The sequence below is a fragment of the Drosophila teissieri genome, chromosome 3R (assembly GCF_016746235.2).
Source record: "Drosophila teissieri strain GT53w chromosome 3R, Prin_Dtei_1.1, whole genome shotgun sequence".
Classification (NCBI taxonomy): Eukaryota; Metazoa; Arthropoda; class Insecta; order Diptera; family Drosophilidae; genus Drosophila; species Drosophila teissieri.
Genome location: NC_053032.1, coordinates 22,286,273 through 22,312,356, shown reverse-complemented (window position 1 = coordinate 22,312,356; position 26,084 = coordinate 22,286,273). Strand labels below are relative to the sequence as shown.

Below are 26,084 nucleotides of genomic sequence, written 5' to 3'. Positions count from 1 at the left end.
ATCAGCTGTTATTTTGCTCCTCCACTTTTGCCCGCTTTTTTTCTTTTTTCGGAGGAAGTCACCCAATTGGGTGCGCTGCAATCAGGAATCAGAGGTCATCAGACATCTGTTGTCCGGAGGAGGCGACGGCGCAATGAGATTCGGAATCGGGAACTTAGATATGACCGTCGCAATAAGCGATTGCCGGAACAAATGTCGCTGACGGAGAATCCCCGCCCCGCCCCTTCCGATTGGTCCAAAAAGTGTTGACAATGCCATTTCTCAGTGGACCGGGCGGACATTGCCGCTTAAGGCCGAAGGCATCTGGGCTCCATGGCTCCTCTCAAATGGTTTTGCTCATTTTTCAGCCAGTTTTGATTAATGGTCAGGCGGTTTGAGCCGGCGGCGACTTTTTTATTTGGCAATTATGTTGTTTAGACCTCGCAGCAGATTTCGCACCTCGAACATTTTTCATGCACCGAAACACGGAAACGCCCACTCATGGACTTTGATTCCATGTTTTGGGGCTTGTCACTGGCATGCGCCGTCATTAATTCTCCCTCGATTTCCACAGCCCCCCTGGGCTCCCCTTGAATTGTCTATAGCGGTGCTGTTGTTCTAGCCGCTTTCATTTTTCAAAACGGATTTCAGCTTTTTCCGACACTTGACAAGTGTTTTCGACTTGCGGCAGAAGGTGTCACAAGCCATGGACAGATTTGAGCTTGATTTCGGTGGGCAGGATGTACTCCTCAGCGATTTTCGTGGGCAAAGATTTATGCAAATGCGGAGAGTTTAAGGACTCCTATCTGGTTTTCAAATTGTGTTTTGTCTGCATTCAGTTTTCTACATTTTACATTATTTATAGTCCATTACATTCCTTATTCGCCACAAATACTACCTTATGCCAAATGCCAGGAATCATTACTCAGAATATTCCTGGAAAATCTGCCAAAAATAACTTTTGCTAAGCCCTACAGATGGCATCAGATGAACTAGGACACGTGGCAGACTCCTGTCCACAACCACCAGTCTCCCACTGGTTTTTCCATGGCAATTAGCAAAATTAAATGAAGTGAAAGACACGATTGCGTGGCATGGTATAATACATTATAATCTCAGTGGACAAGAATGGATAGATGATATCGAATTTGGGACTAGACGGCACGTTTCGATTTCCATTGGGTGCCATTGTGGGGCAGTGGACTTTTGATATTTGGCGATAGGCAAGTCCACAGTCGACGACTTCCGAGGATCAGAGTCAAGTTATTCCTGATTCCAAGATCATAGGTTCGATCACAATAATTGTTCATTACCGAGTTATTGCGAACAGTCACCACTTGAGAGCAGAACAGAGCTGCTGGAAACAGAACGGCGAATAGGTTGACACCTAAGACACTGATAATTCGATAGAAAACCACTAAGTCCAATGCACCAGGATTCATAAACGCATTAAAAATAATCAAATTGACGGTGAAAATATCGAAAAATCCAATACCATGCTTATGGGCCAACAAGACGTTCTCAAATAAGGCCACTCCGCTACCGATGGCCGCGTGAAATGAGAACCATATGAAGTATCGCTGATTATTGTGCCCCACGCAGTTGCCCACAAAATTGCAGTGATGATCGCGTTTCAAAATGCACGCGTTGCACGTCTCGCAGTGCCAGGACCTTGGCGGCACAGTCCTTTGGCATATGTTGCAAAAGTGCCACAGGTGCTCCTCACCTTCCAGCGGCTGCTGCACTTCCGGCGGCAGGGAGTCCACAGTGCTCAATGTCTTGGTGCACAGCCATAGGTTTCCCAGAATATTGTAGACAATCCAAGTGGTCAGCAAAAAATGAAGCGCCTGTCCAAAGTATCCCAAAAACTGTGGCATTACGTAGAAAACGTCGAAGAAGTAGAAGAACAGGATAATGCAGACATTTAGTGAAACGCCCAAGATATCTGGCCACGATTTTATGCTCTTAACAACACGTCTTGGGAGGCTGATGGTCTCCACTTGATCCACTGATTCCATAATGCCCCGAAGATGTATAATATTCATTAATCGAAAATACGAAAGAACTTACATTTAAGTGCATGGTGCCGAACACTATGATTAGAATATAAAAGGTAATATGAATGGTAAGTAGGTTCTTCCAAACCTTTTCAATACTCGCTGATGTCAGCCTTTTTTATCTTCCACTGGGTACCATCGTGGGGCAAAGGACTCTTAACGGTGGGTGAGAGGAAGGTCCACAAGACTTTTTCGCCCACAATCATTTTGAAATTCTCCCATAAGCCCATATCGTAGATATCACTGTTGAAGTCGTACAAAGCGCCATTATGTCCAAGTTCCGATAATTGCATAATCACCAAAGATACAGGGGCTGCAAGAGCGTAAGTATTGAGCATTAGGGTAAAGACAAGCCAAAACGGAGGTAAGTTGTGCGAATGTAGATTCGAATATATGAAATACTTCAGGGAAGCAATAGTATGGGTTGCCCATGCAACGCCAGTTCCCAATGCCATAAAGAAAGTGCACCAGAAAAAGTATCTCTGATTTTTGTGTCCAATGCAAGTGGCTGCGAAAATGCAGTGGTGGTCGCGCTTCAGAATGCAGCACTTGCACAGGATACAGTGCCAGGATCTGGGAGGCATTAGCTTCTCGCAAATATCGCAGTAGTGCCACAGGTGCTCCTCTTCCGGTGCCGCAACTTGCCGATCCTTTGGCAGACTCTCCACCGAAGTGTTTGTAACATGACAGGCCAGCATATTGCCAAAGATATTGTACATTATAAAGATGGCCAGTAGCCAGCCGAGCTTGTACATCATTCCTCCGACATCAAACAATTGCGGCACCACGTAAAACATTTGCAGCCCCACAAAAAAGAAGGTGGTCAAGATGACGAAAAGTACTGCAAGCGGATGGGAAATTCTCACGCAAACCTTCGGGTTTCTCCGAGCCAAGTATCTGGTGCAGGTCCATATGAAACACATATTTTGCTTGGAAAATTGTATAGAGTTTTACAGTATACTTTTGTGTTTGGTGATGATGACGAGTTAAGCTTAACGTACAAATTTTCGATACACATATATTTCTTAATTTAGAAGCATTGCTTATTTTGCCAGTGGGTTCCGTCGTGCAGCAAAGGACTCTTCAGCGAGGGAGATATAAAAGTCCAGAGTCCCCGCTGACCCATAATAAGTTGGCAGTTCTTTCGGAAGCCCAGATCATGAAGGCGACTGGAAATTTGATAGTAGGTTGAATTGAACTTAAGGATCTGCACTTGAAAGCGCAACATGAGGGCAGGAAATCCGAGTGCAAATATATTGAGAATCAAGAACACGTACCGCAGGTAACTCAACGTGATTACTGTATTACCGAAACCAGACTTCATTCTGTGCAAAAGATAAACGCTCCTAGCCAAATCACAAAATAGGGTGAGCATGCTTATGAAAATTCCAAATGCCAAATAGAACGTAAACCAGAAGAAATATCTGTGATTATTGTGTCCAATGCAAGTGGCTGCAAAAATGCAGTGGTGGTCGCGCTTCAGAATGCAGCACTTGCACAGTGCACAGTGCCAGGATCTGGGTGGCATCAGTTTGTGGCAGATATCGCAATAGTGCCACAGGTGCTCCTTTCCCGGTTCCGGAACTTGCCGCTCCTTGGGCAGACTTTTCACTGCCGAGCTTGTGCGGTGGCAGGCCAGCAAGTTGGCCAGAATATTGTATGTGGTAAAAATCGCAGATATCACATAGAACTTGTACATAAAACCATCGTGAACATCGGGCGCCACATAAAAGACCTGCAGCGTGAAGAAAAAAGCCGTGCCCACCAGTAAAAAAATCACCGACACAGGATGTCCTATGCTCACGGCCTTCTTGGGATACAGATTGGCATATTCGCGGCACCAATCATTTACGATACACATGGTTTGGATGTCAGTTCAGGTTTGATTGTAGGATTTAGGATACAAAAACGACACAGAGCTTGACATAAGTTGAAAATAAGTTACGATTGGCTTGTTAAAATGTACACAGCTAGGAAAATGTTTCCTATCTTTAATAATAAGTTACAATTTATTGTGAGGCATCTGTTAATTTAGTGCGACTTCTTCATCTGCCAACGTGCACCGTCGTGAGGCAAAGGACTCTTCAACAAGGGCGATACAAAAGTCCAGAGTCCTCGTTGGCCCATGATAGACTGGCAGTTCTTACGGAAACCCAGATCGTAGGTGCAATCGAAGATTTTGTAGTACGACGAGTTTTGGCTTAAAATCTGCATTTGATATGCCAACATAAAGCCAGGCATATAGCTGGTGCTTATATTAAGGAGGAGGGCTAGGGTCTCAAAATTATTGCCACTATACTGTTGGGAAAAGATCTGACTTATTAAGTCCACAATCAAAAACGAGAGCCTCTTGAAGTGACCGCCATTCTGCAGCACATACATACAAAGGGTAGCAAAGCTTATGAGTAGGCCGAGCGTTGAATAAAATGTGAACCAGAAGAAATATCGCTGATTATTGTGTCCAATACAGTTGCCAACGAATATGCAGTGGTGGTCGCGCCTCAAAGTGCAGGTGTTGCACAGAACACAGTGCCACGATCGTGGCGGGCTCAATTGCTTACAGACTTCGCACTTGTGCCACAGGTGCTCCTCCTCTGGAGCTGGGGATCGGGAATCCTTGGACAATGTGTTCACCGACGAGCTGGTCACATAGCAGGCCATCATGTTGCCCAGGATGTTGTGCGTTATGAAGGTGAATAATATCCAGTAGAGCTTGTAGGTTAAATCGCCAAACACTTTGGGCGCAATGTAAAACATCTGCAGGGAGAAGAAGAACGCAGTGCAGCTGAAGACAAAGATTGCCGCAAGAGGGTGGACTATCTGCACAAATCTCTTCGGGCAGCGATTGGCAAAATATTGACAAACACGGTTTACGTAGCACATTTTTAGGATTTTGAAAACGTATGTTGTTAGGAATGATTGCAAAACTAAATAGAAATATACATGTCACACAAGAAGAAAGGCCAACCCGACTGTATATTTTGTATAAGATATTTCGAATTTATTAGCTTTCTTTTATACACGTACACAGTTGTTATAAGAACAATTTACACTATCTGATTTTGGCGCCACTGTGTGCCATCGGTAGGAAGAGGACTGGCGATCGTTGGCGAGAAAAAAATCCAGAAACGCCGTTTTCCCAGCACCATTTCGATATTTCTCCTCCAACCAACATCATAGCTGCGATCGAGTATCATGTAGCAAGTACTGTTGCGATGGACCATTACCATTTGAAAGACGAACATAGCGACGGGCACCACAAAAAGAAACAAATTCAGTTTGAAGAGGCTGGCGATGGTGTACTTCCAGTTGAAATCATCATCTTTTGTTTGATCTCGGGATATTAGCAACAGTGGATCGGAGACCATAAAGGCTTGGTTTTGCCAGTTCAAAATGCCATTGTAGACGAGCGCCTGTCCGCTGCCAAAACTCAGGTGAAACAAGAAGGCGAGGAAATACCTCTGATTCTTATGGCCAATGCAGTTTGCGAAGAAGGTGCAGTGGTGATCGCGCTTCAGAATGCAGATGTTGCACAATCTGCAGTGCCAGGACCTCGGTGGCACCAACTTTTGGCAGGTGGTGCAGTAGTGCCACAGGTGAGCCTCATCCACCACAGGATGCTGTCTCTCCAGAAGCAAGGCCCCAACTGAAGTATTGCTCATAAAGCCCAGGCACCAGTTGCCCAAGATATTAAGCACTGTGTAAATTCCCATAAACCAGCTTAATTTGTGCCATATCCCATGGGGATCGGTTATTGCCGGCAGAACGTAGCATAATTCGTATACAAACATGGATCCAATCAGACAAAGTAAAAATATTACCGAAAAAGGGTGAAGTAGACCGACAACTTTGAGGCGATGCAGATGAAAGTAGCGATGAAACACTTCCTCGGCTCGAAAACACATTCTTCTTGCCCAGGCGCAAGCAGATCTTAGTGTAACTCGAAATCGAAGCATTTATCAATGACAGACAAATTGTTAAATTTATCAAATAAAAATTGTTTGTAACCTAATAGACTTTGGGCACCAGAGCTGCCACGATTTGGAAATATGTCTATCTAACTGGCATAATCGCATCACTCAGTGAATTGGAAAAATCTGACATTGTATGTGGACTTTGGTGGGTGCTTTCAATTTCAATTTCTTTTCCTTTCTAAGCGGATTAATGCGAAATTACGTTTTATAATTGCTGGCTTCATTTGAGGCTTGTGAGGCAAAATTTTAAAAAAGTGGGGGAAGAACATTTTTACTTAAGTGTTGCTTTAACTTAATCTCTTTTAAATAAATTCTGCACTTCGGAGGATTAGGTTTTTAATGGATTATATGAAAAAATAAACTTAAAGTTGCTCATATTTTTACCTCATTCACACAGCAGCAAAGGCGAAACCTTGCTTATAAATGCAAGCTTATATGCAGAAAATAAATAGGAAAAAAAAATAATAACAATGGAGTGAGCAAGTGCATCAGCATGAGCAAAATATGGTATTTTGCAGCAGCTGTATGTTATGTAAACAAAGAGCAGACTAAAAACAACGGAGAATGCATATGAAATACATGTAGGAAACAGCTGGCTAAAGTCGACTTCATCAGCCCACCAACCGCAAAATGGCAGCTGTCGGCCAGGTTTAGACCGCAGCAGCGAGTGTTGTCTATTTCGCATAAATTTTTATGAATTATTAACATGAACTAAGCATTTTGAATGCGGCCAGCCCAAGTGGAACGGCGGTGAGGACGCGGTTTTTCATTTTAAGTTCACTGAAGTGTACCGCACACCTATAGAGGTGGGTTTTCTTTTCTTTTTGGAAGTAAAGTAGAGAGTGGCAGTTTGCTTTTCGTTTGCATAAAATATGTACGACGACGGGGCGGGAATCTCCTCACTTCGTGGCTAAACGTGTTTGCCGTCTTTGGCCTAGACCGGAAGCAAACAAACAGCCATTTTGTGCTGCCATTCGACGCAGCCATTTCCGGCAGCCACTCGGCGCCGTCGATGTGTTTGTCAGTCAACCTGTGGCTTGACTTTCACCCACTCTCGCTTAGCTCTTTCTTTGACTTTCTGCGGGCACTTCGAGTCATTAGCATTTGCTGGGTGTACTCTGTACCTCTACCTACACAAAAAAACTCTTGGAGTTGGCAACTGCTTTTGGCCAACTTCTCGCATAATTGCCGAGTTTTGCTGCTAATTTAAGACGATTTGCCCCCCATGGCAGTCAGCTCGCACTCGGTGTCTTTGTTTGATTTCATTACGAGAGGAGACTCTCAAATTCAGACAGCTGTGCCGGAAAGTTTTTCGCAGTTCGGAGTTCGCACTTTTTGTCTCCCCCGCTTTTTATTTTCCGGGGGTTAGGTCGGGGAGTATTACTGTGTAATTTGCAAGCAATTACCTGGTAGGGGCAACCCACATAAATATATCCCCCATTATCCCATATCTGCCACATCCCACGGCGCGACTTCTGGGAATGTAATTGAGTTTGGAAAATGTGTAAAATTAGATATGTGCGTGGCTCGAGCCGGAAAAAGCACCTGCGAGAGTGGAGTGGCAAAAGCAAAGAGATGAAAGATCTAACCACATATCATCGACAGGGAAATACCGCGTGGTACAGGGTAATACCTAAACATTCGTAAATTACTGACTTTGGCGATTAATTGTTTATAGGAAAACAAAATAACGTAATATAAGTATGTACAAGTGAAACCAAAATTAACATGATTGAAAGTACTTATATACTACTACTACCATTGTTTACACTAAGAGGAATTAACTTACAAAGGAGGATTCCAATTTTTAACAGGGAAATAAAATCTGAGCAACTTCGAATGTCACAAGCGTATAGAATTGCTTTCTCAGTACTCCATTTAATGTTTTGCCATTTCGGGATAAGTAATGATTGTAAGCACTGGCGCACGTGTGCCAAGTACCCCATTAATATGATTCTACCTTAGGAATATTTATATTTTAGGTTAAGATGCCTTGCAGTCTCAAGCACACTCGGCAATTAAGGTGCAGGCCAAGTTGCACACTTTAATTTATTTTGCTATTTATCTAAGCTTGCGGCAAAACATTCATTTAACATATGTGCCCCTGGCAAATGGGCTTCCTCCTGCCCCAAAAACCTTTGAGCTGCTGTGGAGATATTGCAACAGAATGCTCGGTTGGCACCTGGTCTCGATTTATTGTGCTCGATTGCTTCGAGCCAATGCAGCAAGCAAAATTTTAATGAACCATCAAGCGGCAATTGAAGCTGTTCAATGCTCGGCGTCAACGTTGCGTATGAGTGATTTTGCAATGCGAGCCAGCTGCTCTGCTCGTTCGCAGTGGATGTTTTCCAACGAGAACTCCATTTCGTTGAGTTGTTTCGGTGCCAAAATATGTTTGCCTGGATGGCATGTAAAATATTTGGCACTTGGCACACAAAATGGCTTGTCATTTGGGCGAAATGAGTTGGAAGTTTCACGTAAACGAAACGAAAATTCTACTTTTTTCATTTCGCCATTGCAAAATATGTTTTTTTTTTATATATATTTTTGGGTACTACGTTTTTGTAGCCAGTCGCGACATATTTTTCGCTGCTCATGTTGTTGTTTCATTTTCGTTTTCATAAATTTTTCATTTCGTTTGTCAATGTTTTGCGCCTTCGACATGTGTTTGCAATTTGCATGAGGTGAGTTTGGGTTTGGGTTTGTGTTTGGTGGCAGCCTGTGTGCAAAAATTGGAACGAACATGTCCTGTGTTTGTGTGCAGGACCTTTTCGGATACAATGTTTGATGATTGATACTCTGTGGGCGTAAAGTATTTACCTTGTGTGATTAAAGCTGCCTGATACCAAACGTTGGCAGAGCATAATTTGATTACAAGTATACAGATGATAGGAATTTGAGCTCTGGTTTGATTTGTACGGACTGCAGAGATGGAACATTAGCATGCAAAATACTTGTAAACTGATAAATTGGGTGTTGTGACTGAGTTTCGAAGAGCCATTTGAATTATTCACAATTTAATTAGGCCATGAAATATCAATGCTATTAAACAGTAATGGTTCTATATAATTAGCTATTACAATGCCTAGTCAGTTATAACAAATGTAGATATATATGCAAATAATTGTAGTAATAATTCAATGCATTTCCTTATTTCCATCCAATCCTAGCTGATTGCTATTGTTAGTCCTGAACTGAGAGTGTTTTACTGTCGTCCTGGCCTCTTGGGCCACCTATATATTTCCATATTGACATCCTTCAATATGTGTGAAATATTGAAAACCTAATAGTGAGGGAGAATGCCGGCTAGCACTTTGGGTTTTTTCATTATTTTCATAGATTTATTGCGAAAGTTTTGTGATTACTTTCCTTTTTAGCCCGGCAGCCTCCGTCTGCTGGGGGATATTTTCATTTTTCTGTTCGCATATTTTTCATGGCATTTTTCTCGCATTCAAGTGAATGTGGACGTGAATGTGGATGTGGATCAGACCCAATTGCTGATTGACTTTGCCCCAGCTGCATGGCGCGTAAAAGTTGTGAAAATGGCCGAGACGGGAAAGTCCGTAAGAAAGCCCTGAACTATTTACGTTTGGGTCTCGTAGTCTCGAATTCATGCTACTCCTGCTGAAAAGCAATTAAAAACTAATTACAGTAGCTGAATGCCGGGGACGAAAAATGCGCAAAGGCATTTAATAAAAATTTAAAACTTAATTCAGTAAATGCCAGGCAGCGATGGCGACAACAACAACAACAAGAACAACAACGCTGTCAGGTGGGTGACAACGCGGATAATTAGAGGAAAAGGCGTGGAAAGAAAAATACGAGGGGGTGGGGTGAAGAAGGAGAAGGCGGGAAAACTGCTGCCGCCACGCACACCTGACTTTGTTCTATCCGGGCAACGTGGCGTATGAGCAATTAGTAGTTAATTGTAAAGTTACCCCAAGTGAGGGGAAAACGGCGGCATGCAGTCGTGACATTGACGACGAGGATGAGCCAAGGATGATGGCGAAGGATTGCAGGAGGAAGGGAGAAGGGTAGAAGGGATGTAGCACAAAGGATGCGATAATTAAGTAGCAATTTTTGCCACTGCAGCTGAATTTTTAGCAGCTTGGCAAAACGTGTGAGCATGTGTGCGCTGTGTTTGATAAATTATCGCGTGTAATTAGCGTATCAATGGCGATAAAACAAAGTCACGGCACGTTGAGCTGCTAAGCCTAGGTAAAAATAATAAAGTAGCCTGCCCCGACTTTGAGCTGCGCAAATGTCAATTAAATATTAACCTAATAACTCAAACGCAAGGCATCAGCACGAGGGATTAAGTCAGCAGGACCAGCAGGACAGGCAAAGCACTTTAAGCACTGCTCCTCGACTAATTGAAATGAAAAGCCCGGCTAAAGATGGCTAAAATCATTTGGCAGGATAACTAAGCAAGGCGATTAAAAGACCAACTAACCGAGAAATGAACAATGGCCACTGGCTAAGCCAAATAACAAGAAACAAAAAGCAAAAAACCGAAAAAAAAAGGCATCAAGCTGAAACAAATGGTACTCAATCCTCGAGCGAGCCCATCTTGGCCAAGTTAGCAGGACCAAAGGACGAGCACTTATGTAAGCAAAGTGAAGACCAGCCAGAGAAGCGTTGACAAAAATCAAACAATGAAAGCGCTGTTCAATAAAAACAAAAACAGATCCAAGAGCTGGGCAAAAAATAAAAGGGGCAGAGATAAGGAGCAGAAGGCAAACGGGTAATCCAAGGCAGGGCAAACAGCAAGATAAAAAACAAAGGCAAACGGGCTGTGAAGGTCCTTTTTGCGCTCATTGGGCCAAAATGAAGTGGCAACAAAAACAGAATTGTGGCCATGGAAAGAAGAAATGTGCTGGCTAATGCGGAAGACATGGCAAAATGAAATTTAAGCGAAGTGGGATGGCCCAAACACGGCAAGAGTAATGCAAAAGGACATCAAGTGTGAAGAGTGCTTAACTCAATAAGGACTCAATGGCAGGACTCATGTGGCCAGAGCTTGAGTCCTTTCGGCCCAGCATCCTTTGAGCGGAGAGAGCCAAAAGCTGCAACGCTAAGCTTTCCTGCAGAGAGAGCCAGAGAAAGTGGAGGAAACATTCACTCTCTTTCTCTCTCTCTTTCTCTGAGAGAATAATAAATTCCTCTCTTCAAATGAACTTGTTTACTAGCCAGTGCTCTTAGGGTTCCTTAAGGTGGCATGGCATACTTACTACAGCGATTGTAAAGCAATGTAGCCATCTCAATTATTAATTCACATTTTCCCATTATATCCTCAAGCCATCTGGCAGCAATTAAAATCCATTTTGAATAACGCAATTCCATTCAGTAGCCATTAATTTAGTCAATATCAAATTTATCTACCTTCCACTTGATTGACGTGATGTAGACTTACTTACACGTCGGCATATTCGAAGTTGGGAATATTTACACAAACTTCCTGGCCTGCAGGCTAATAAGTTCTCAATAACTGTCTGGAAAATGGATTTGACTAGAGACTCGGACGCACACCGTTAACACAATTAGGACATTAACCCCTTGGTGCCAAGATGATGGATAGGGGCCGTTGGCTGGCTGGTCGTTCCCTGTGTCGTTGCTCAACTAATCCGTTTTAATTCTTACGCCTCGTCCTTTGAACTTTGACACGCCCAGAGACACGGACACAGTCGAAGACAGCTATCCATGTCAAACAGCTGCAGCGGCGCCTAAAAGAATGCTTTGTTTGTCTTTCATTATGTGGGCTTTGTTGGGGCGTGGCAGTGTCTTTGTTTTCGCCTCAGCTTTTAGCTCCCAGCACTGAATAAATTACATTTTTGTTCGAAATGTATGTCGCATTCCGTGTGTCATTGACGCCGCCCTTTCCCCTCAAGAGGTCATGACTTTTCGACTTTGTCCGGCATGGGAAAATCACTTATTGCTTTATCAATATTTGATTTGATATTTAATTACAATGGTAATTCGATTTTCATGGCAATTAAACTGCATATGCGTGTTTTGGGTAGTATACTCTACACTCATTTAAACCATAGGTTAAGAAACAAAAATCTTAATATAAAATGCATGTTCCTTATTTAATGGTGTTGATATTCAAGGCATTGGAACTTCGATTTTATTGATTTGCCAGCGTGTTGTAGCTCGCACTTAATGAAATCATTTGGCGCCAGAAAAACACAACACGCAACATCAAGCATACGCCATGTGGCAAAATTCATTGACTTCTGGCCACCCTTGGCCAAAATGAAAATGTTTAGTCAAGTGTTGCCTGACCTCCTGCTCTCACTTACACACACACACACTTGCACAGAGCACATGCTCAACTGAGCAGCAGAAAATACATGGGAAAACAAGCGCTTTTCCCATTTTCCCCCGGAGGCAGCTATTTTTAAAGCATGGCCCTTGGACTCATGGAAATTTCATTTGCCTGCTCAGGTTCCTTTCGCCCGGATCGGCCTAACTGCGGTAATTACTCACACTTGACCCGAAGGGTTATCCTGCCGCCCGAAATCAACTCGATGGCTGAGTTGGATGCAGATAAATTGAAATTTTCCGGTCTGTACAGAGCAGCCGGTGAGTTGTAAGCCAAATATGCATTACAATGTTGCAAGCGGTTGAAATTCGCAACTGATGATGTTATGCAATTTGCGGAAAAACATTTGCCACTGCCTTTTTTCCGGCCTTGTGTGTGATATCGAGTTGATTGGATTAAAACCTCCACAAACCGGCACTCGGAAAATCAGTTCGCTAATAGCAAATAAGTTGTTTTCCACCCAACTGGTGACAAGTAAGTCCTGACCTGAGTTTGGCTGCTGGCTTATTAAGTAAATGTGGTATTGGCACAAGTTCGGCTTGCCATAAATTCACTTGTTCCAGTTCACTAAACATACTCGCACACACGCACAAATGCGTTCGGGAATAAACAATACTTTATTTACAATGTAATGGCATATAAAATGGCTGCCTTTCTGCCATTTCTTGTGCTTTTCTTTGTCTGTGTTCCACTTCTTTCAGGTTTATTTGCCAGCGGTCAGTTGCTTAATTTCTTCGCTTTTATTTGCCACAATTTCAGCATTGCTGCATTGCCACATGAATCTGGGTGTGTGTTTATGTGTATGGCTGTGTGTGTGTGTGTGTGTGAGAGGTGGGTGTGGCCACGCCTCCTGCAGCCCCCAGATTCATTTCGGTCCTTGCTGTGTTCTTGCCTTTCTTATTTATTTTCGTAATAACAATAAATTACATTTTTCTTTGCGTTTTCCCCCTCATGCGAGAGTGTGTGTGCTCATTTGCTAAGTTGTTTTATGTGGCTGTCGCCTGTTTGTGGCTTTTTGACATTATTTGGATTAAGAAAATAAATCCTGGCCATGGCTGGACAGCAATTTTAATATTTTCACTCCACCCCTCCAGCGCCCAGCAAACTTTGATTTTCATTTTGCTTCTTTTTTTTTTTGGTTGCCAGTTGTGCTCTGGGCAAAGCAAAGTTTTAATCTATGGAATGGCTTAAATCAAATTTCGGCTCTCTGGCATAGAAAGTTTTCCAGCCTGAACTTGTCATTTCAGCAGAAATACAATTAAACAAGGTAAATACAAAATTCCCGCTCTGCCAGTCAGGATAATGCTATCGTAAAAATGACACCACATAAAGCACATGGGTTAAGAGTAAAACGAGTTTCCTATATTATAAAAAATGCATGATGTTTACATGTTGCCATTTTAAATAGAGGAAAATGCAACAAGCTCGTATTTTCACATCGCAACACATTGCAAGTTTTACTAAAAGGCAATTATGAAAAAACTGTTTCAAGTAAGTACTCGGGGTTTCATTAAATTGAAATCATATTTACACATTTTTTAAGTGCGTGTTCATGTAAGCGAATGTAATATTGAAAGCAATTTAAGTGATAAAAGTTGGAAATATGCAAAACAATATTTATTAAAAATTATTATGGCGCGATGTTAAATATTTCAAAGGTGTTATTGATGCACTTTTTTAAGATGCATAAGTTGTCATATTTACAGTACTTTTTTTCATTCTATGAATATTTGACAAACATGCACTAGCACATAAAAAACTTAAAATAACTTGAGTAAGAACAAAAAATTTGTGGCATGCTTTTTTTATAGCTTTTTACGCGCAGCATTTATGTCGCATTGTCGAGGACGACTCTTTATGAGGTACACACATTCACAAAATGAAAAACTATGGGTAAATGGCTTGCATTAGGCATAGTTGGTTTTCCGCCATCCTTATGTTCTATTTAATACATTATATGATCTCCAATACATTATCACTGTGCCATCTCGAGAATATATATCTTCTTTCCGAATGTCACTTAAAGATTGGGAATGCTGTTCTTAGCCGGTATCCCAGTTTGAGTTTACAGCCGAGCCGACAAAAAGAGAGATATTTCGTTTTTACGTTTAACAAGTGGAGCTTTCTTTTGGTTAAAAATATAAATTTAAATTTATTGCGAAACGTAACCAATACGAGGTCCTAGTCGTGCGTCATCATGCCATTATCAATGGTTCTGTCGACGGATTCGTGATGTTTCAGCAAATAGGGTCGCACCAGGTTGTGGTAGATGATGGTGGAACCATTCTGTTTGTTGGGCAGCATGCACCAGATGAGGAAGGCGCACTTCAGCAGCCAGTAGAAGGGAATCAGCGAGGTGAGCAGACTCGAAAAGAATTCAATCACAGTGAAGATGCCAAAAGTGACCCAGTAGATCAGCCACCTGGTGTCCTCCTGCTTTGTGCTCGACTCGATGGCATGGATGGAAATGTATGCAGGATACAAAACGCCAATAATGTTGCACAATATCTGGGCGCACCAGCCAAAGGTCAGGTAGAGGGCGCACAGACCAACAGCACCTGCGAAAATATTGACCCTGTCCACGCCGGTCTTCTCCTCCACGGCATCGAAGACTTTGGTCCACGGCTTGGACGCATCCCGCAGAGATCGGCTCACGTCCTGCTTGTAGCCGTTGAAGAAGCGCTGCACCTGAGTTACCTGCGCGGCCATTTTGCACAAATTGTATTTAAATATATTAAGTTGTCAAACAAAAAGAAAGTTACGTCGCCAACTTTCTAGATGCCAGTCGATATTTGTTTGTTGGCATTAGAAAAAGTCATTTAAAAGATGGAAAAGGTAAAAGGAAGAAAATGGAACAAATATGGAATGTTATATCTCGATGAGCTCAGAAAAACTTCCACAACAAAACTGCATTTAAATAAAAATTTTTTTTTTTCGAAAATTTTAGGGGTATTTTTACCGCTTTAAAAAATCTAAATTTTGTCAAAACAAATTTTTTTTTTCAAAATAGCTTGAGATTGTTACTTTATGTGTGTCGAGGAGTTCAGCTGTACAAAAATGTGTGTGCGAGAACTGTAGGTGAGTTTTCATCAAAGTTATGGGGGAAACACACTAAATATAAACACTTTCCACAATTAGCTTTAAAAAGACCAAAAACATTATTCTTTTAACAATTTTGTGATGGTATCCACCCTTGAGAAATTAAAATATTAATATTTTGCAATCAGCTGGATTTTTTTTCTTTCTACAGACGTTCCTCCGTTTTCATTTCTTCTCCATTAACTATAATAAACTGTTGCCTAGTTTTTGGCGCAGGCCGGGCTAAATGGCATAGCTTAGCCTAATTGCACTCTGTTTTAATGCAGTTGTGAATACAGCAGCGCCAGCGGCAGACACGTCATAATTTGGTTATTTTCCAACAGCTTGGCCCGCCATTTCGCGCCAAAGTTTTAATTAAGCTGAGGCCAGGAGCACGTGCAGAATACCCCAGCCCCATTTGGTCCGACTTTTCGTTTATTCACATCCACATTTTGCATTTCTTTTCAGAGCCATTTTCTGTGGCAGACACGCACTCACAGCTCCGCATGGGTTCCATTCCATTCACTCATTCAAAATGCTAAACAATTCAAAAAATGTGTGTAACTATTCTCGCCCTTCCATTCGCCGCCTCCGACTTTCCATTTTCCCATTTCGCAGCAGCCAAATGTGTTGCGCATTTGTCTAGGCCAGCTGAATGTGTTTTCGTTTCGGCCTTTTTCTCCTTATTTTCCTTTTCCGAGTGGCAACTCTGTTCATAATTCAAAAGCCTCTGACGGCTGGCTTTAAAATGCCTGCGGCTGTGGCTGCCATGTTTTATGTTTATTAGCTCGTCTAATTGAAATGTCTAATGGGGGAGTTTATGAAAAGAAAAAAAAAGTGAAAAAGCGGAAAATCCGCTTCCACCAGGTTCAGAGGCCTTCGAATTGCCACGGGTCCAGGAGGCCTTCCAGCTCGAATTGCTTCACCATTTGCTTAATTGAGTCCTGGATGCCCGGGTTGAGATACAGCCGCCTTTTCATATTCATTCCACGCGGCTTATCCGAAAGAAGGGCGGCGAAATCCGCATCCGTATCATCGTTGTTTAACAGCACAGGTAGCAGCAGCAGGCCACAATGAACAGCTGAAGGAATATAGATTAGCACTTTATTTCTTACACAAAAAAAAAACACGAAATGCGCGGAAGTGTAAATATATTATGATTTTTTTTCCATTTTCATTCCCTAATGCGCTGGAAATTAAGTTTACCCACCGTAAAACCGTTTTTGCTCCGACTCCAGGTGAAACTGCTTTCGACTGGGCAACCTCTGACCTTTGACGTCATGCCTCTGCAGCTCCGCGACGAAGACATCGTGGTAGACACATCTCATCTTCATTTGCAGCCCACACCGCACCTGCTCCACGGCCGACGTGTTGAGCAGATGATGGATGTCCAGCGTGGGCGAGCCCCAGAAAGCGTACTGGAAGTCAATCAGAAGGACATCGCTTGGCACGCCCGCCTCGTATTTGAACATCATGTTGTTTGTCCACAAGTCGCCGTGGGTGAGCACATTAATGTGCGCCACCTCGGGCTGAAAACAGCGAAGTCCCAGTCCCATATAATGGGGAGCCAGTTCCTCTAATAGTTTCGCATAGCGTTCATAGCCTGGCTGAGTTTTCAGGTACGCGGCACAGGACTTAAGGCAGCCCAGAAAGTAGGCACTGAAGCTTTCTGTATAACGATTGAAGAAGCCTTTATCGTATTTAGTTAGGGAGAAAGTAGATTCCAAAACCGCCGATGCTGCATGCATTTTAGCCAGCTTCCTCAGAACCAAACTCACATGCTGCTCATCCAACCTCTGGAGTCGTGGAGCCATCACAAATCCCTTGTAGCTCAAGTCTTCCATTATGAGGGCTCCTCTCTCACGATCAATGTGCAGTACTTGTGGACATAGTTGTTCGCCGGCAAGTTTCTGCAATTTGGGCAACACTTGCTCGTAAATCTCCAGTTCCCGATTGTAAATATCATACGGGGCCTTCTTTTTTCTGGTCTCCGCATCTTCATTCTCTAGAAGAGTCTTGGCAATCAGACGTTCCTCGACTTTGCTGCTGTACACAAGGCGTATGCGTGTTAGGACAGCTCCATAGTTTTCTCCTTTCCCCAGAGCGGGACTTGTAACCATCGATTCCACTCGAAGTTCGTTGTCCTGGTAATACCGACGCAGTGCCGCTTCCAGGTATTCAGAAGTGAGCCAATCTGCCATGACTGCCCTAATCCGACTAAAAGCGTGAAACTTAGCTACACAGATCAGTAGCAGCCACTGATAACTGGAAAGCTTTTAGTTTACAACCGAGTAATAATTCCAGTTCTTATCGCTATATAAGCACGCTCGCTGTTGCTGTGATTACAGTCACTTTGTTTATATTTTGGTTTTAAAAACCAAACAAAACAAAACGAATAAATGCAAACAGATGTTTGCATGGAAAACAGATTTGATTAGTTATAAGCAAAAGCTCAGTTCAATGCCAAGTGCTAGACAACCATTACGAATTTCACTTATATGTAAAAAATATAAGCCAACATCGAATTTATCCATTAACAAATTAGTACCGAAGCTGTAGCTATTCCGGTAGAAGAACATACCACTAATCTTGACTAATCCCACGAGTTTCGCAACTTGATGAAGATAAGTGAGAATGGCTTGGCTAACTTTATTGCCGTACGAAATATAATGCCATACGAAGTATAAATGTATAAATCGGGCTAACATCACCCGTCCCATCAGCTGGTCTAATCGCATGCAAAACCCCGTTCACTCAGTTGGCCCAAACCCTTCCAGTTCGCCGGCTGCCAGTGTCACAGTTCGGGGCTTAGGCACCTCCGGCTCCCGTCCGGCTTCGAGTTCCGGCTTCGATTCCGGCTCCTGCCCTGGTGGCTTACTGCAACTGCTTGCAGTGCGACGACTGGCGCATTCATAGACGTAGTTGGCCAGAAACACCACAGGAGGGGCAGCTACGGTGGCTGCAACCTCCGGATCTGGTGCTACCATTGTAGCAACTGCCATGTCGACTGCAGACGTTGCTGGTTTTCCCATTGGTTTTCCCATTGATGTTCCATTGCTGGCCAGAGATGCCGGTCGATTGCAACTGTTTGTGCCGGTGGGTGGCTTCAGCTGCCACATGTGGCCTGTGCCCCGCAGACAGTTGGCCTCGATCGCTATAACTGCTCGGATTAGTTTGGGTTTGAGCTGCGTTTGTTAAGGTCTAATTAAAGTACTCATGGCCACTTACCGAAAGAGATGCCAAGCAGGGAGCAAATAAGAAATATGCAGTTCATATTCTAACTTGTTGCCAGTTGAATAGCTCACACTGTTTTGCCGATTTATCTACAGACTTCTGGCTCAAGGACTACTTTCACATAAATTGGGTATACAAAATTGCACTGCACTTAGACCTTTTTTGTGCATTGCTTTGCTAAAGTTTCGTGGCCAAACTTTCGACACTTGTTTTTGTGGATGTTTCTTATCTGCTGAGGCTGCATCTTCTGCTGCCTCTGAAAGCCATTCAAATTGACGCATTGACAATTGTTTTACCAATTTCAACTCGCTTGTTTTTCGACAGTTGGCCAAAAAGTTTGTACCCTCCATTCCCAGCAACGTTTTGACAACTGCTAAAGCCGCTGCTAGTGGAAATGCATCATTGTTGCTGCATTTGTTGCAGATTAAAGTTGCCGGTACCGTCTTCTCTTCCACTTTTCCAGCACTTTTCCCTTCTTTGCATAGCCGTAGCCAGAGAGCTAGTTTATCAAAACATTTTCAAGTTGGAGTGCGGCTGCAAAAACAAAAGCACCCAAGACATCATCGATTTTCTCGAGTGGAATGCGCCTCGATGCGAAGTGGGGATGTGGCAACAAGGAAAACAACTCAATCTCGATGCATGGCACTTAAGCAGCTGAAGGAGCCGTGGCAACAGTGGCAGCCACTTGGTTGCAAGGTGCAGAGCCCGCCACGACAGCAGAATGCAATTTCTGGAGGGGCGCCAAAAAGGAAGGCACACGTCGCTGCTTGTCGAAGGGATTATAATCGAATTTTAAAGACATTTTATGATTCCTTTCCGTTATTTACGAGTTTGCATGCGTCATTAAAGTCAGTTTTGCAATGTACAATTTATATCTCAGGTTGCGTATTTGCGTAATGCGAGAGACTTCAACAACAAACCATTTACCCATCCATAGCCATATCACCTTCCAGTTTTAATTCACGAAAAAGAAACTGAAGCCAGAAAGTTTGCTCATTATAATTACTAAAATGCACTGCACTTGGCAGCTGATTTTGCACATATATACAATAGATGCGTATATTTATAAAGCCGGAAAGTAGATACTTTCAGATCGAGGGGCGTCTCATTAAGTAAATAAGTTTAAAAATGATTATTATCCATAGTGAGAAGTCATTTACTTTTACACATGTTATTCATAAATTTGTATAATTGGATCTTCACCATAAACAAACTCATGTGTTACATTTGATTTAGTGGTGCTATCAAGTACGGAGTACCCCGTAAATATGTTGCAGCTTTGCACAACTTCTCTGCCGCCCCTCGTGCACAAGCTAGTTCCGGAGCTGTGGCACCTCGAAGAACCTTATCCCATCCGAACGGGGTGCCACACGGAAGCGGGCCAGGCAAACGCTTGGCACGTGCATTTCATTTGATAAATGTTGTCGTTGTCGTTGCCGTTGTCGCCGTCGCCTTTGCCTGATTATGCAGCGCAGCCAGCTATGTGTTTTCCCACTGCCCGACTGCCACCAACCGTTGTGGCGCCTCCTGCCTCCAGCCTCCAGCCTCCAGCCTCCTGGCCCTGCAACCGCCGTGGATGCCAAAAACTTGCCTCGACTTCCGTTATGCAGGGTATATAACCGACTGGGTATATCTTTTTATTGCACACGCGCGCTTGAATATAAACCGCAAAAAGGTGAGGAGCGGAGAGCCTTGGCTTTTTGTATGCGGCATCAGGTTTCGCCTGTGTGTAAAATTTACACTGACATGAGCTAACTAGTCCTGTTTTTGTGCCGGTGTGAGTGAGTATCTCTGGGCTCTGTGTGTGCGTGTGTATTTGTGCCGGGTGTATGGTATCTGTGTATCTTTGGAAGCCGCACGTTGCCGTTGTAACTTGCAACTTAAATGCGCACGTGATGCGCTGCCTGCGCTTGCTTTATTGCGTGAGCTGCTCGAAAATTAACAAAGTTTTTCCTCAGGTTCCTCACTTTTCATTGTTTCTTTTTCGTTTGAGGCACTCAAAAAAATTCGTGGAATAGAAAAAACCACAGGTAAAACTGTGAACAGGTAAGGAACTCCCTTTGATACTATTACTCTCTTATTTTATTAAATGGTTTGTATTAAGTAAAGATTTATTGGCACAAAATCACTTCATTCAAGTTTTAAAACATTTCTTTCAGTGCGGAAAAGAATATGAATGAAGATGCCAGCGAGACAAGTGCGACGACACGTTGTCGCAGCGAATTTTTGATAGCTACTGCAATCAGCTAAGTGAACGACGGCAATCAGCCCAACGGCATAACAACAGCAAGGAAAATGATTAAACGGAAGCGGAAGCTGGCAGTCAGGCTGGCAGGCAGCAGACTCGAGTTTTCCAACTTTCGAATGACATTTTTGCAAATGCCAGAAGTCGATGCATTCGAATTATAATCAGGTTGGCTTTCGGAAAACTGGCGAAAATCCGGAGCAAAAACTTACGCTCGCGAACAGAAATGGAAAGTCAACACAGACACCCAGCGACGATGGGTGGATATCGAAATCAAATCACAGCATCGTCAAATGCATTTAGAGCTATTTGCATTCCTTGGCATTCCTTCTGCTCGCTGATTCCTGCTCCTTGATTCCATCCGATTCAGATTCAGATTCAGATGCAGATGCAGATGCACAGGCAGAGGCAGAATCAGATTCAGATGCAAAGGCTGTGCGCCTTGGCATGTGTCTCTGGATATTTTTCCTTTTGCCATCGGCTTTTTTCCTAGTACGCTGCATTGCAAATTGATTTTCATCGCCTTGGGGACATGCATTCGACTCGTTGACAGATATTCAGTTGGAATTTTATAGTTTGTTAGTTTCGACTCGAAAATGTCAAAAAATGTAAGACTGCTTTGAAAAATGAAAATGACTCTTGAGCAAAATTCTAATTACCAAATTTCACAGCGTTTTATCTGAAATTGACTTCATAAAAGATAGCATTTTAAAGTTCTTCAAGAATAAATAGTGCTTTAACTATTATATTTTTAACAACAATTACACTTTGTGGTTTTTTCAGGCGATATCCGCTTTCGTGTTGTTCAGATATCACAGATCAAGCACTTCTTTTGTTAATCAAACAAATGGCAGTCATTTTAAGCTTAACACGTTTAATGAACGAGAATAAACAAAATTAAGTGCCAGAGTTGGATTTCGACCTGCATTATTAATGAAGATAATAAAAAGCGTAATGTATTTGCAACTGATTATGGCAGCACATATGAATCGGGTTGAAAAAAGAGACCAATTGTAATTCGGAGCAGAATTCAATGTTTTTTATTGTGTTAATTATTGACAATAATTATGCATTAATCGGCAACAAATGTATAAATAATTGCTGGGACAATTGCTTGTGCCTTGAATATTGCGCATACGACATGTGCGCCAGCCATATGTTCTCAATTTCGCATTCCACGCAATTTCAACATGTTTGCGTAACTAAATTTTGTTGCACAACCATTTGATCTATGTATGTTCGAAAGTTTGTTATAATTTTAGTCTTTTGTTTCCCAAAGCCCGACAAAGTTTGCCTGGAAAAACTGTTTTCAAATTGAGCCACCAGCCACGTGTTCCTGGCTAAAAACCAAGCAGAAACTTCTTCTTTCATCTGCTTTTAATTGAACATTTTTAATTTATGCACAATAAAAACTGATTTACCGATGGCTACCCGTTCGGCTAGAAAAAGTTCAACTTTAACTTTTTATGACTGACCCAAACAGAAAAAATGATGTCGAGAAGCAGGAAAAGAAAAAAAAATTATGAGCCATAAAAGCGACCAAGGTGTGTGGGCCTGGCCTCTGTGTGTCTATGAAAGCAAAACTAAAGTTTTGGTACAGCAACTTTTGGTTTTTAGTGCCGGCAGCTTGGTCCATTTTAAGTGGCCATGAATTTCCCGGCCAGTGAGCATCGGCTGCCAGCAAAGCGAGCACGTGGCTCCATAAAGACAACTGGGATTCAGCACCGAACCCACCCGGATATCAGATATTCTATCCCAAAAAGTCGAGCCACCTGCAGGCGCCATTGTTTTAGTTGCGGCCATTCGCTCCATTTTCCCCGCATCCAATTGGTTTTGTTTTTAATTCCGTCATGGCAGCCAGAACACGTGTGCCCGAAATTGTTTAGAGTCAGTTAGCGTCGAAACGTGGCAGCCATAAATTGATCAAAGCCAAATACTTCAACTAAAAGCAAAAATTATGTTTTGATTTTCAGAGGAGCAACCTGTTTTATTTCGCAACGAAAAGTGTCAAATTGCAATTTCTCTTAACAAGCATTTTAAATTACATTTTCATACTGTTAATTAAATCAGTTGTGCCGAATATATTCACACTTTCTGAAATGTCTAACCATAAGAATACTATAAACCAATCTACCGACTCATAACCAAGATGAATCTATATTTGGCTCTCATCCTGGCTGCAATTTCTGGAATTTCGAGTGCACCACAGCCTGGAGGTGGTTTCGCTCCCTATATATATGTTTGTAATCCACCGCATCCTGCTTGTCTGCTCTATCAGCCATTTAATAATACAGGCGCAAATACGAGCTAGAAAAGCTACGTGAAAATAAGTACGAAAAATAAAGTATGGAAGCCCTAAAGGTAATAAACCTAAAGTGAATTAACATAAACGAATGTCACATCTGTGTTATAATTTCTCATGCATTCCTGGGAAACATTGTTGATGCAACTATTAATGACTAATTTTATAAAAGAAAGAAATGCATTTCTGTATCTTCGTGAAGGAAGTGCATGGCACCCACTGTATGCACTACAGGGTATGACAAATGTAGCACAACAATGCATCACGCTGTCGGAGGTAGGAGGTTGTGGCACTTTGCATTGCATTGTAGGGCTGACAACTGCAATGAAATGAATGGGGGAAGCTACGCCAAAGAAATAGAAAGGGAGCAGCAGGTGAAGCTGTTGGATTCGCCTGTTTTTACTACAGTGACAACAAGCTGGGAAGAATCCTGAGCGACAGCCACAAACAGAAACAGAAACAGAAACAGAAGCAGACGACACTCAACCCGGTCTACATATCCGTGGCTTCGGGATGTCCTGGCCATCTGCATCCCAGCTTGTTTGGGACTTTCACATTTGCCACATGCAGTTTGCACATGGTGCAACGCCTGACATTGATGTGACGTGCAACACATTAGACTAATGAAATTTTTCCACGTTTGCAAAGCCGCCTGCGAATAAGGTTTGCAACCTTAATATTAGCACTCCAAAAAATACAACCAACCATTATTCCATCCCATAAAAGTTAAAGTGGCTGGCCGGCACAATTTCCCGATGGCTCTGGCCAAACGGAATCGGTCCACAACTCACTGTTTTAATTATATTTGACTCTGTCTTCGGGGACACAGGGCTCATTAAAATGTGCTGCCTACTTTCAGGTGGCCCACCAAAGACATTCAACTTTAATTGCGGCCATAAATATATTGCTTGCCCTGCCAAAGAGTACTTTTACACTTTAATACAATTTCTTAAAGAATATATGCCTTGCACAATCCATTTTCATAATCCTTTATTTCCTTTTATAGCACTTCATATTATATTGCGAATTTCCTAAAACAGAAATCATTTTAAGTGCCAGTCTTCTCTGTAAAATCTTCTTGCTGTAAATTCTACAGTTTAATTTAAGAAGTGTATATAAAATTCGTGACTACCCCCTGTTATCTTCGATTCCATTTCAGCTCAAGTTTGTCCACGTGCCGACAGCTTGTAAGCTTATTTAGGCCACCTTTTTAGCCTCTTGCAAGAATTCATTTTGTTTCGTTGTATTTTTTTAATGAGTGTGTAATTAAAATGCGGACAGGCCAAGTAGCCAAATTGATGAGAAAAAGGTGAGCAGCAGAATGGAATACGAGTTTGTGTGTGAAATGCGAAGCCACTGCAGAATCGGCTTACGAATTTCAAAGACAATTTTAGGCTTGGAGCGGCAACAAGAATGCGAGCCTGAGATTGACTAAATGTCGCATTGCTTAACTGACAAACTGGCCGAGTCTGTAACTTTCCAGTTGACTGATGAACTGCAGTTGAACCGAGAATTGTCTGTTTCTGCGATCTGAAAGGCGTTGAGGCTCCAACTTTAAAACAAGCAAAAATGGGGGTTTTAATTAGTTTGTAAAAACTAACACAAAATGTAACCTATCAACTAAAACAGTTTTGTATTCTTTTTTTTATTTTATTTGGCAACATGCCTGGTAACAAAAGAGTAGTTCATTCCTAAAATTACAATGTAACAAATTCTGTTCGGGTTCCACAGATATTGTCAAATGCTGCGGAAGCTCCATAAAGCTGAGCTTAAGGCAATTTGGAAAAGTGGAACCAGCTAACCTGATGATTCTACGCCATGATGAGACTTCTGCCCCATGCCACCAGTCATTGCCATAAATCAACTCAAGTGCCTACGCCCCAGCTGATTTATTTTGGCCCGGCAACTCGTCAGATTCTTTGGGAATGGAACGGAGTTTTTGGGGCTCAGAGGTTGAGGCATTTGCCTAAAATATTTAACCGGCACTTGTGCTCAACAATTCCAAGTTTTCTGGCTGTATCTACCATTTTCATTGCCATTCCCTTGCCCCGCTGGTTTTTTTTTTTTTTTTTGTTCTTTTATTAAATTCTCAAGTGGCATTCGAAGTCGAATTTTGTGTGGCCTTTTGCCTGTTTCCTTTTTCCTACTTTCAAGTTGGTAGCAACAATAAGGGGAAAATTTCATTGTCAATTTCCGTATAATGCACAATAATAATACAACAAGCGGGGCAAAGAGCAGAAACAACAACCATTTGCGGCTAGTGATTACCTTACACATTTTGTGGCTCGCAAATTGCGCTGTTCCCACTGCCGCATCGCCCAAGGGAATGCGACCTCCGACCTCTGACCCCAACCCCTCTGCTTGCCAAAACTCTGATTGTTGTTACTGCCGCACTTAAGTTTTTTTTTTTTTTTGGCGAAAACCAGAGCCGACGTGCCTTCAAAGAGATCAGCATCAGCGCGAAAAAGGTGAATTTAATTTAACAGTATGTGGCTTTCAGTTAACTGGAAATACAAAATATTACACAGAAAACTTGGTGAAGCTATTTAAAAATGCAGTAATATACATATATTTATTATAAGCATGGATTTAAGGTAGTCATATTGCGCAATTTGTGCCAAAAATTCATTCCTAATTGGCATACGAAAAATTAAAGCAATCATGTCTTCCGCCTTGTTAGTTTCTGGCATCCAGTGGCCATCAGTTAAATTTTCCTCCTCGACTGACGTTGATGGCTCGTTTTAAATATCAGCAAAAGAAGAAGAGCCACTACAACAATCAACCAAAATCCTGGAAAACGCACACGTAAAAGCAACATGAGAATTATACACAAGCAAACTAGATCGGGTGAACGGGGCGGATGAGTAATGCAATATTGTAGCTGACACCT

General features: G+C 42.4%; 8 protein-coding genes and 1 long non-coding RNA gene across 10 annotated transcripts; 1 reads left to right on the top strand and 8 right to left on the bottom strand.

The window, feature by feature from the left end:
• Nucleotides 1-1,064: 1,064 nt before the first annotated feature.
• Nucleotides 1,065-2,233, bottom strand: LOC122621329 (probable palmitoyltransferase ZDHHC24). The gene is made up of 2 exons (XM_043799163.1): nt 2,125-2,233; nt 1,065-2,072 (listed from the first exon to the last, which is right to left on the bottom strand). Exon 2 carries the CDS (start codon nt 2,022-2,024, stop codon nt 1,134-1,136), a length of 891 nt encoding a protein of 296 aa, XP_043655098.1. The 5' UTR covers nt 2,025-2,072; nt 2,125-2,233; the 3' UTR covers nt 1,065-1,133.
• LOC122621332 (probable palmitoyltransferase ZDHHC24) lies at nt 1,849-3,090 on the bottom strand. The gene is made up of 3 exons (XM_043799167.1): nt 2,125-3,090; nt 2,050-2,072; nt 1,849-1,987 (listed from the first exon to the last, which is right to left on the bottom strand). Exon 1 carries the CDS (start codon nt 2,957-2,959, stop codon nt 2,129-2,131), a length of 831 nt encoding a protein of 276 aa, XP_043655102.1. The 5' UTR covers nt 2,960-3,090; the 3' UTR covers nt 1,849-1,987; nt 2,050-2,072; nt 2,125-2,128.
• LOC122621331 (probable protein S-acyltransferase 16) lies at nt 2,961-4,032 on the bottom strand. Of its 2 annotated transcripts, XM_043799166.1 has the most exons (2): nt 3,314-4,032; nt 2,961-3,243 (listed from the first exon to the last, which is right to left on the bottom strand). In XM_043799166.1, exons 1-2 carry the CDS (start codon nt 3,895-3,897, stop codon nt 3,120-3,122), a joined length of 708 nt encoding a protein of 235 aa, XP_043655101.1. In that variant the 5' UTR covers nt 3,898-4,032; the 3' UTR covers nt 2,961-3,119. The 2 variants fall into 2 exon arrangements, with proteins under 2 accessions (XP_043655101.1, XP_043655100.1); XM_043799165.1 differs by having other exon boundaries at nt 2,961-4,027.
• On the bottom strand, nt 3,992-4,991 carry LOC122621330 (probable palmitoyltransferase ZDHHC24). Its single transcript, XM_043799164.1, has one exon. The coding sequence runs from the start codon at nt 4,917-4,919 to the stop codon at nt 4,068-4,070; it is 852 nt and encodes a 283-aa protein (XP_043655099.1). The 5' UTR covers nt 4,920-4,991; the 3' UTR covers nt 3,992-4,067.
• A 59-nt stretch (nt 4,992-5,050) lies between these two features.
• On the bottom strand, nt 5,051-6,068 carry LOC122621440 (probable palmitoyltransferase ZDHHC24). The gene has a single exon (XM_043799296.1). The coding sequence runs from the start codon at nt 5,990-5,992 to the stop codon at nt 5,084-5,086; it is 909 nt and encodes a 302-aa protein (XP_043655231.1). The 5' UTR covers nt 5,993-6,068; the 3' UTR covers nt 5,051-5,083.
• An 8,072-nt stretch (nt 6,069-14,140) lies between these two features.
• Nucleotides 14,141-15,062, bottom strand: LOC122621184 (receptor expression-enhancing protein 5). Its single transcript, XM_043798967.1, has one exon. The coding sequence runs from the start codon at nt 15,042-15,044 to the stop codon at nt 14,517-14,519; it is 528 nt and encodes a 175-aa protein (XP_043654902.1). The 5' UTR covers nt 15,045-15,062; the 3' UTR covers nt 14,141-14,516.
• A 1,093-nt stretch (nt 15,063-16,155) lies between these two features.
• Nucleotides 16,156-17,648, bottom strand: LOC122620695. Its single transcript, XM_043798290.1, has 2 exons — nt 16,624-17,648; nt 16,156-16,494 (listed from the first exon to the last, which is right to left on the bottom strand). The coding sequence occupies exons 1-2, from the start codon at nt 17,612-17,614 to the stop codon at nt 16,283-16,285; spliced, it is 1,203 nt and encodes a 400-aa protein (XP_043654225.1). The 5' UTR covers nt 17,615-17,648; the 3' UTR covers nt 16,156-16,282.
• Nucleotides 17,649-18,055: 407 nt separating this feature from the next.
• Nucleotides 18,056-18,792, bottom strand: LOC122621513. Its single transcript, XM_043799382.1, has 2 exons — nt 18,642-18,792; nt 18,056-18,573 (listed from the first exon to the last, which is right to left on the bottom strand). The coding sequence occupies exons 1-2, from the start codon at nt 18,685-18,687 to the stop codon at nt 18,164-18,166; spliced, it is 456 nt and encodes a 151-aa protein (XP_043655317.1). The 5' UTR covers nt 18,688-18,792; the 3' UTR covers nt 18,056-18,163.
• Nucleotides 18,793-21,466: 2,674 nt separating this feature from the next.
• Nucleotides 21,467-23,286, top strand: LOC122621025. The gene is made up of 2 exons (XR_006326184.1): nt 21,467-21,500; nt 21,676-23,286. It is a non-coding gene; the product is annotated as an uncharacterized LOC122621025 (long non-coding RNA).
• The last annotated feature ends 2,798 nt before the right edge of the window (nt 23,287-26,084 follow it).

Excerpts from the sequence above, each read along its gene's own strand:
- LOC122621329 (XM_043799163.1), bottom strand. The coding sequence starts at position 2,024 with ATGAATATTATACATCTTCGGGGCATTATGGAATCAGTGGATCAAGTG.
- LOC122621332 (XM_043799167.1), bottom strand. The coding sequence starts at position 2,959 with ATGTGTTTCATATGGACCTGCACCAGATACTTGGCTCGGAGAAACCCG.
- LOC122621331 (XM_043799165.1), bottom strand. The coding sequence starts at position 3,897 with ATGTGTATCGTAAATGATTGGTGCCGCGAATATGCCAATCTGTATCCC.
- LOC122621330 (XM_043799164.1), bottom strand. The coding sequence starts at position 4,919 with ATGTGCTACGTAAACCGTGTTTGTCAATATTTTGCCAATCGCTGCCCG.
- LOC122621440 (XM_043799296.1), bottom strand. The coding sequence starts at position 5,992 with ATGCTTCGATTTCGAGTTACACTAAGATCTGCTTGCGCCTGGGCAAGA.
- LOC122621184 (XM_043798967.1), bottom strand. The coding sequence starts at position 15,044 with ATGGCCGCGCAGGTAACTCAGGTGCAGCGCTTCTTCAACGGCTACAAG.
- LOC122620695 (XM_043798290.1), bottom strand. The coding sequence starts at position 17,614 with ATGGCAGATTGGCTCACTTCTGAATACCTGGAAGCGGCACTGCGTCGG. Across the intron at positions 16,495-16,623 it reads GGAGCAAAAACGGTTTTACG|CTGTTCATTGTGGCCTGCTG; the intron begins GTGGGTAAACTT and ends ATATTCCTTCAG.
- LOC122621513 (XM_043799382.1), bottom strand. The coding sequence starts at position 18,687 with ATGAACTGCATATTTCTTATTTGCTCCCTGCTTGGCATCTCTTTCG. Across the intron at positions 18,574-18,641 it reads CCTGCTTGGCATCTCTTTCG|TTATAGCGATCGAGGCCAAC; the intron begins GTAAGTGGCCAT and ends TAATCCGAGCAG.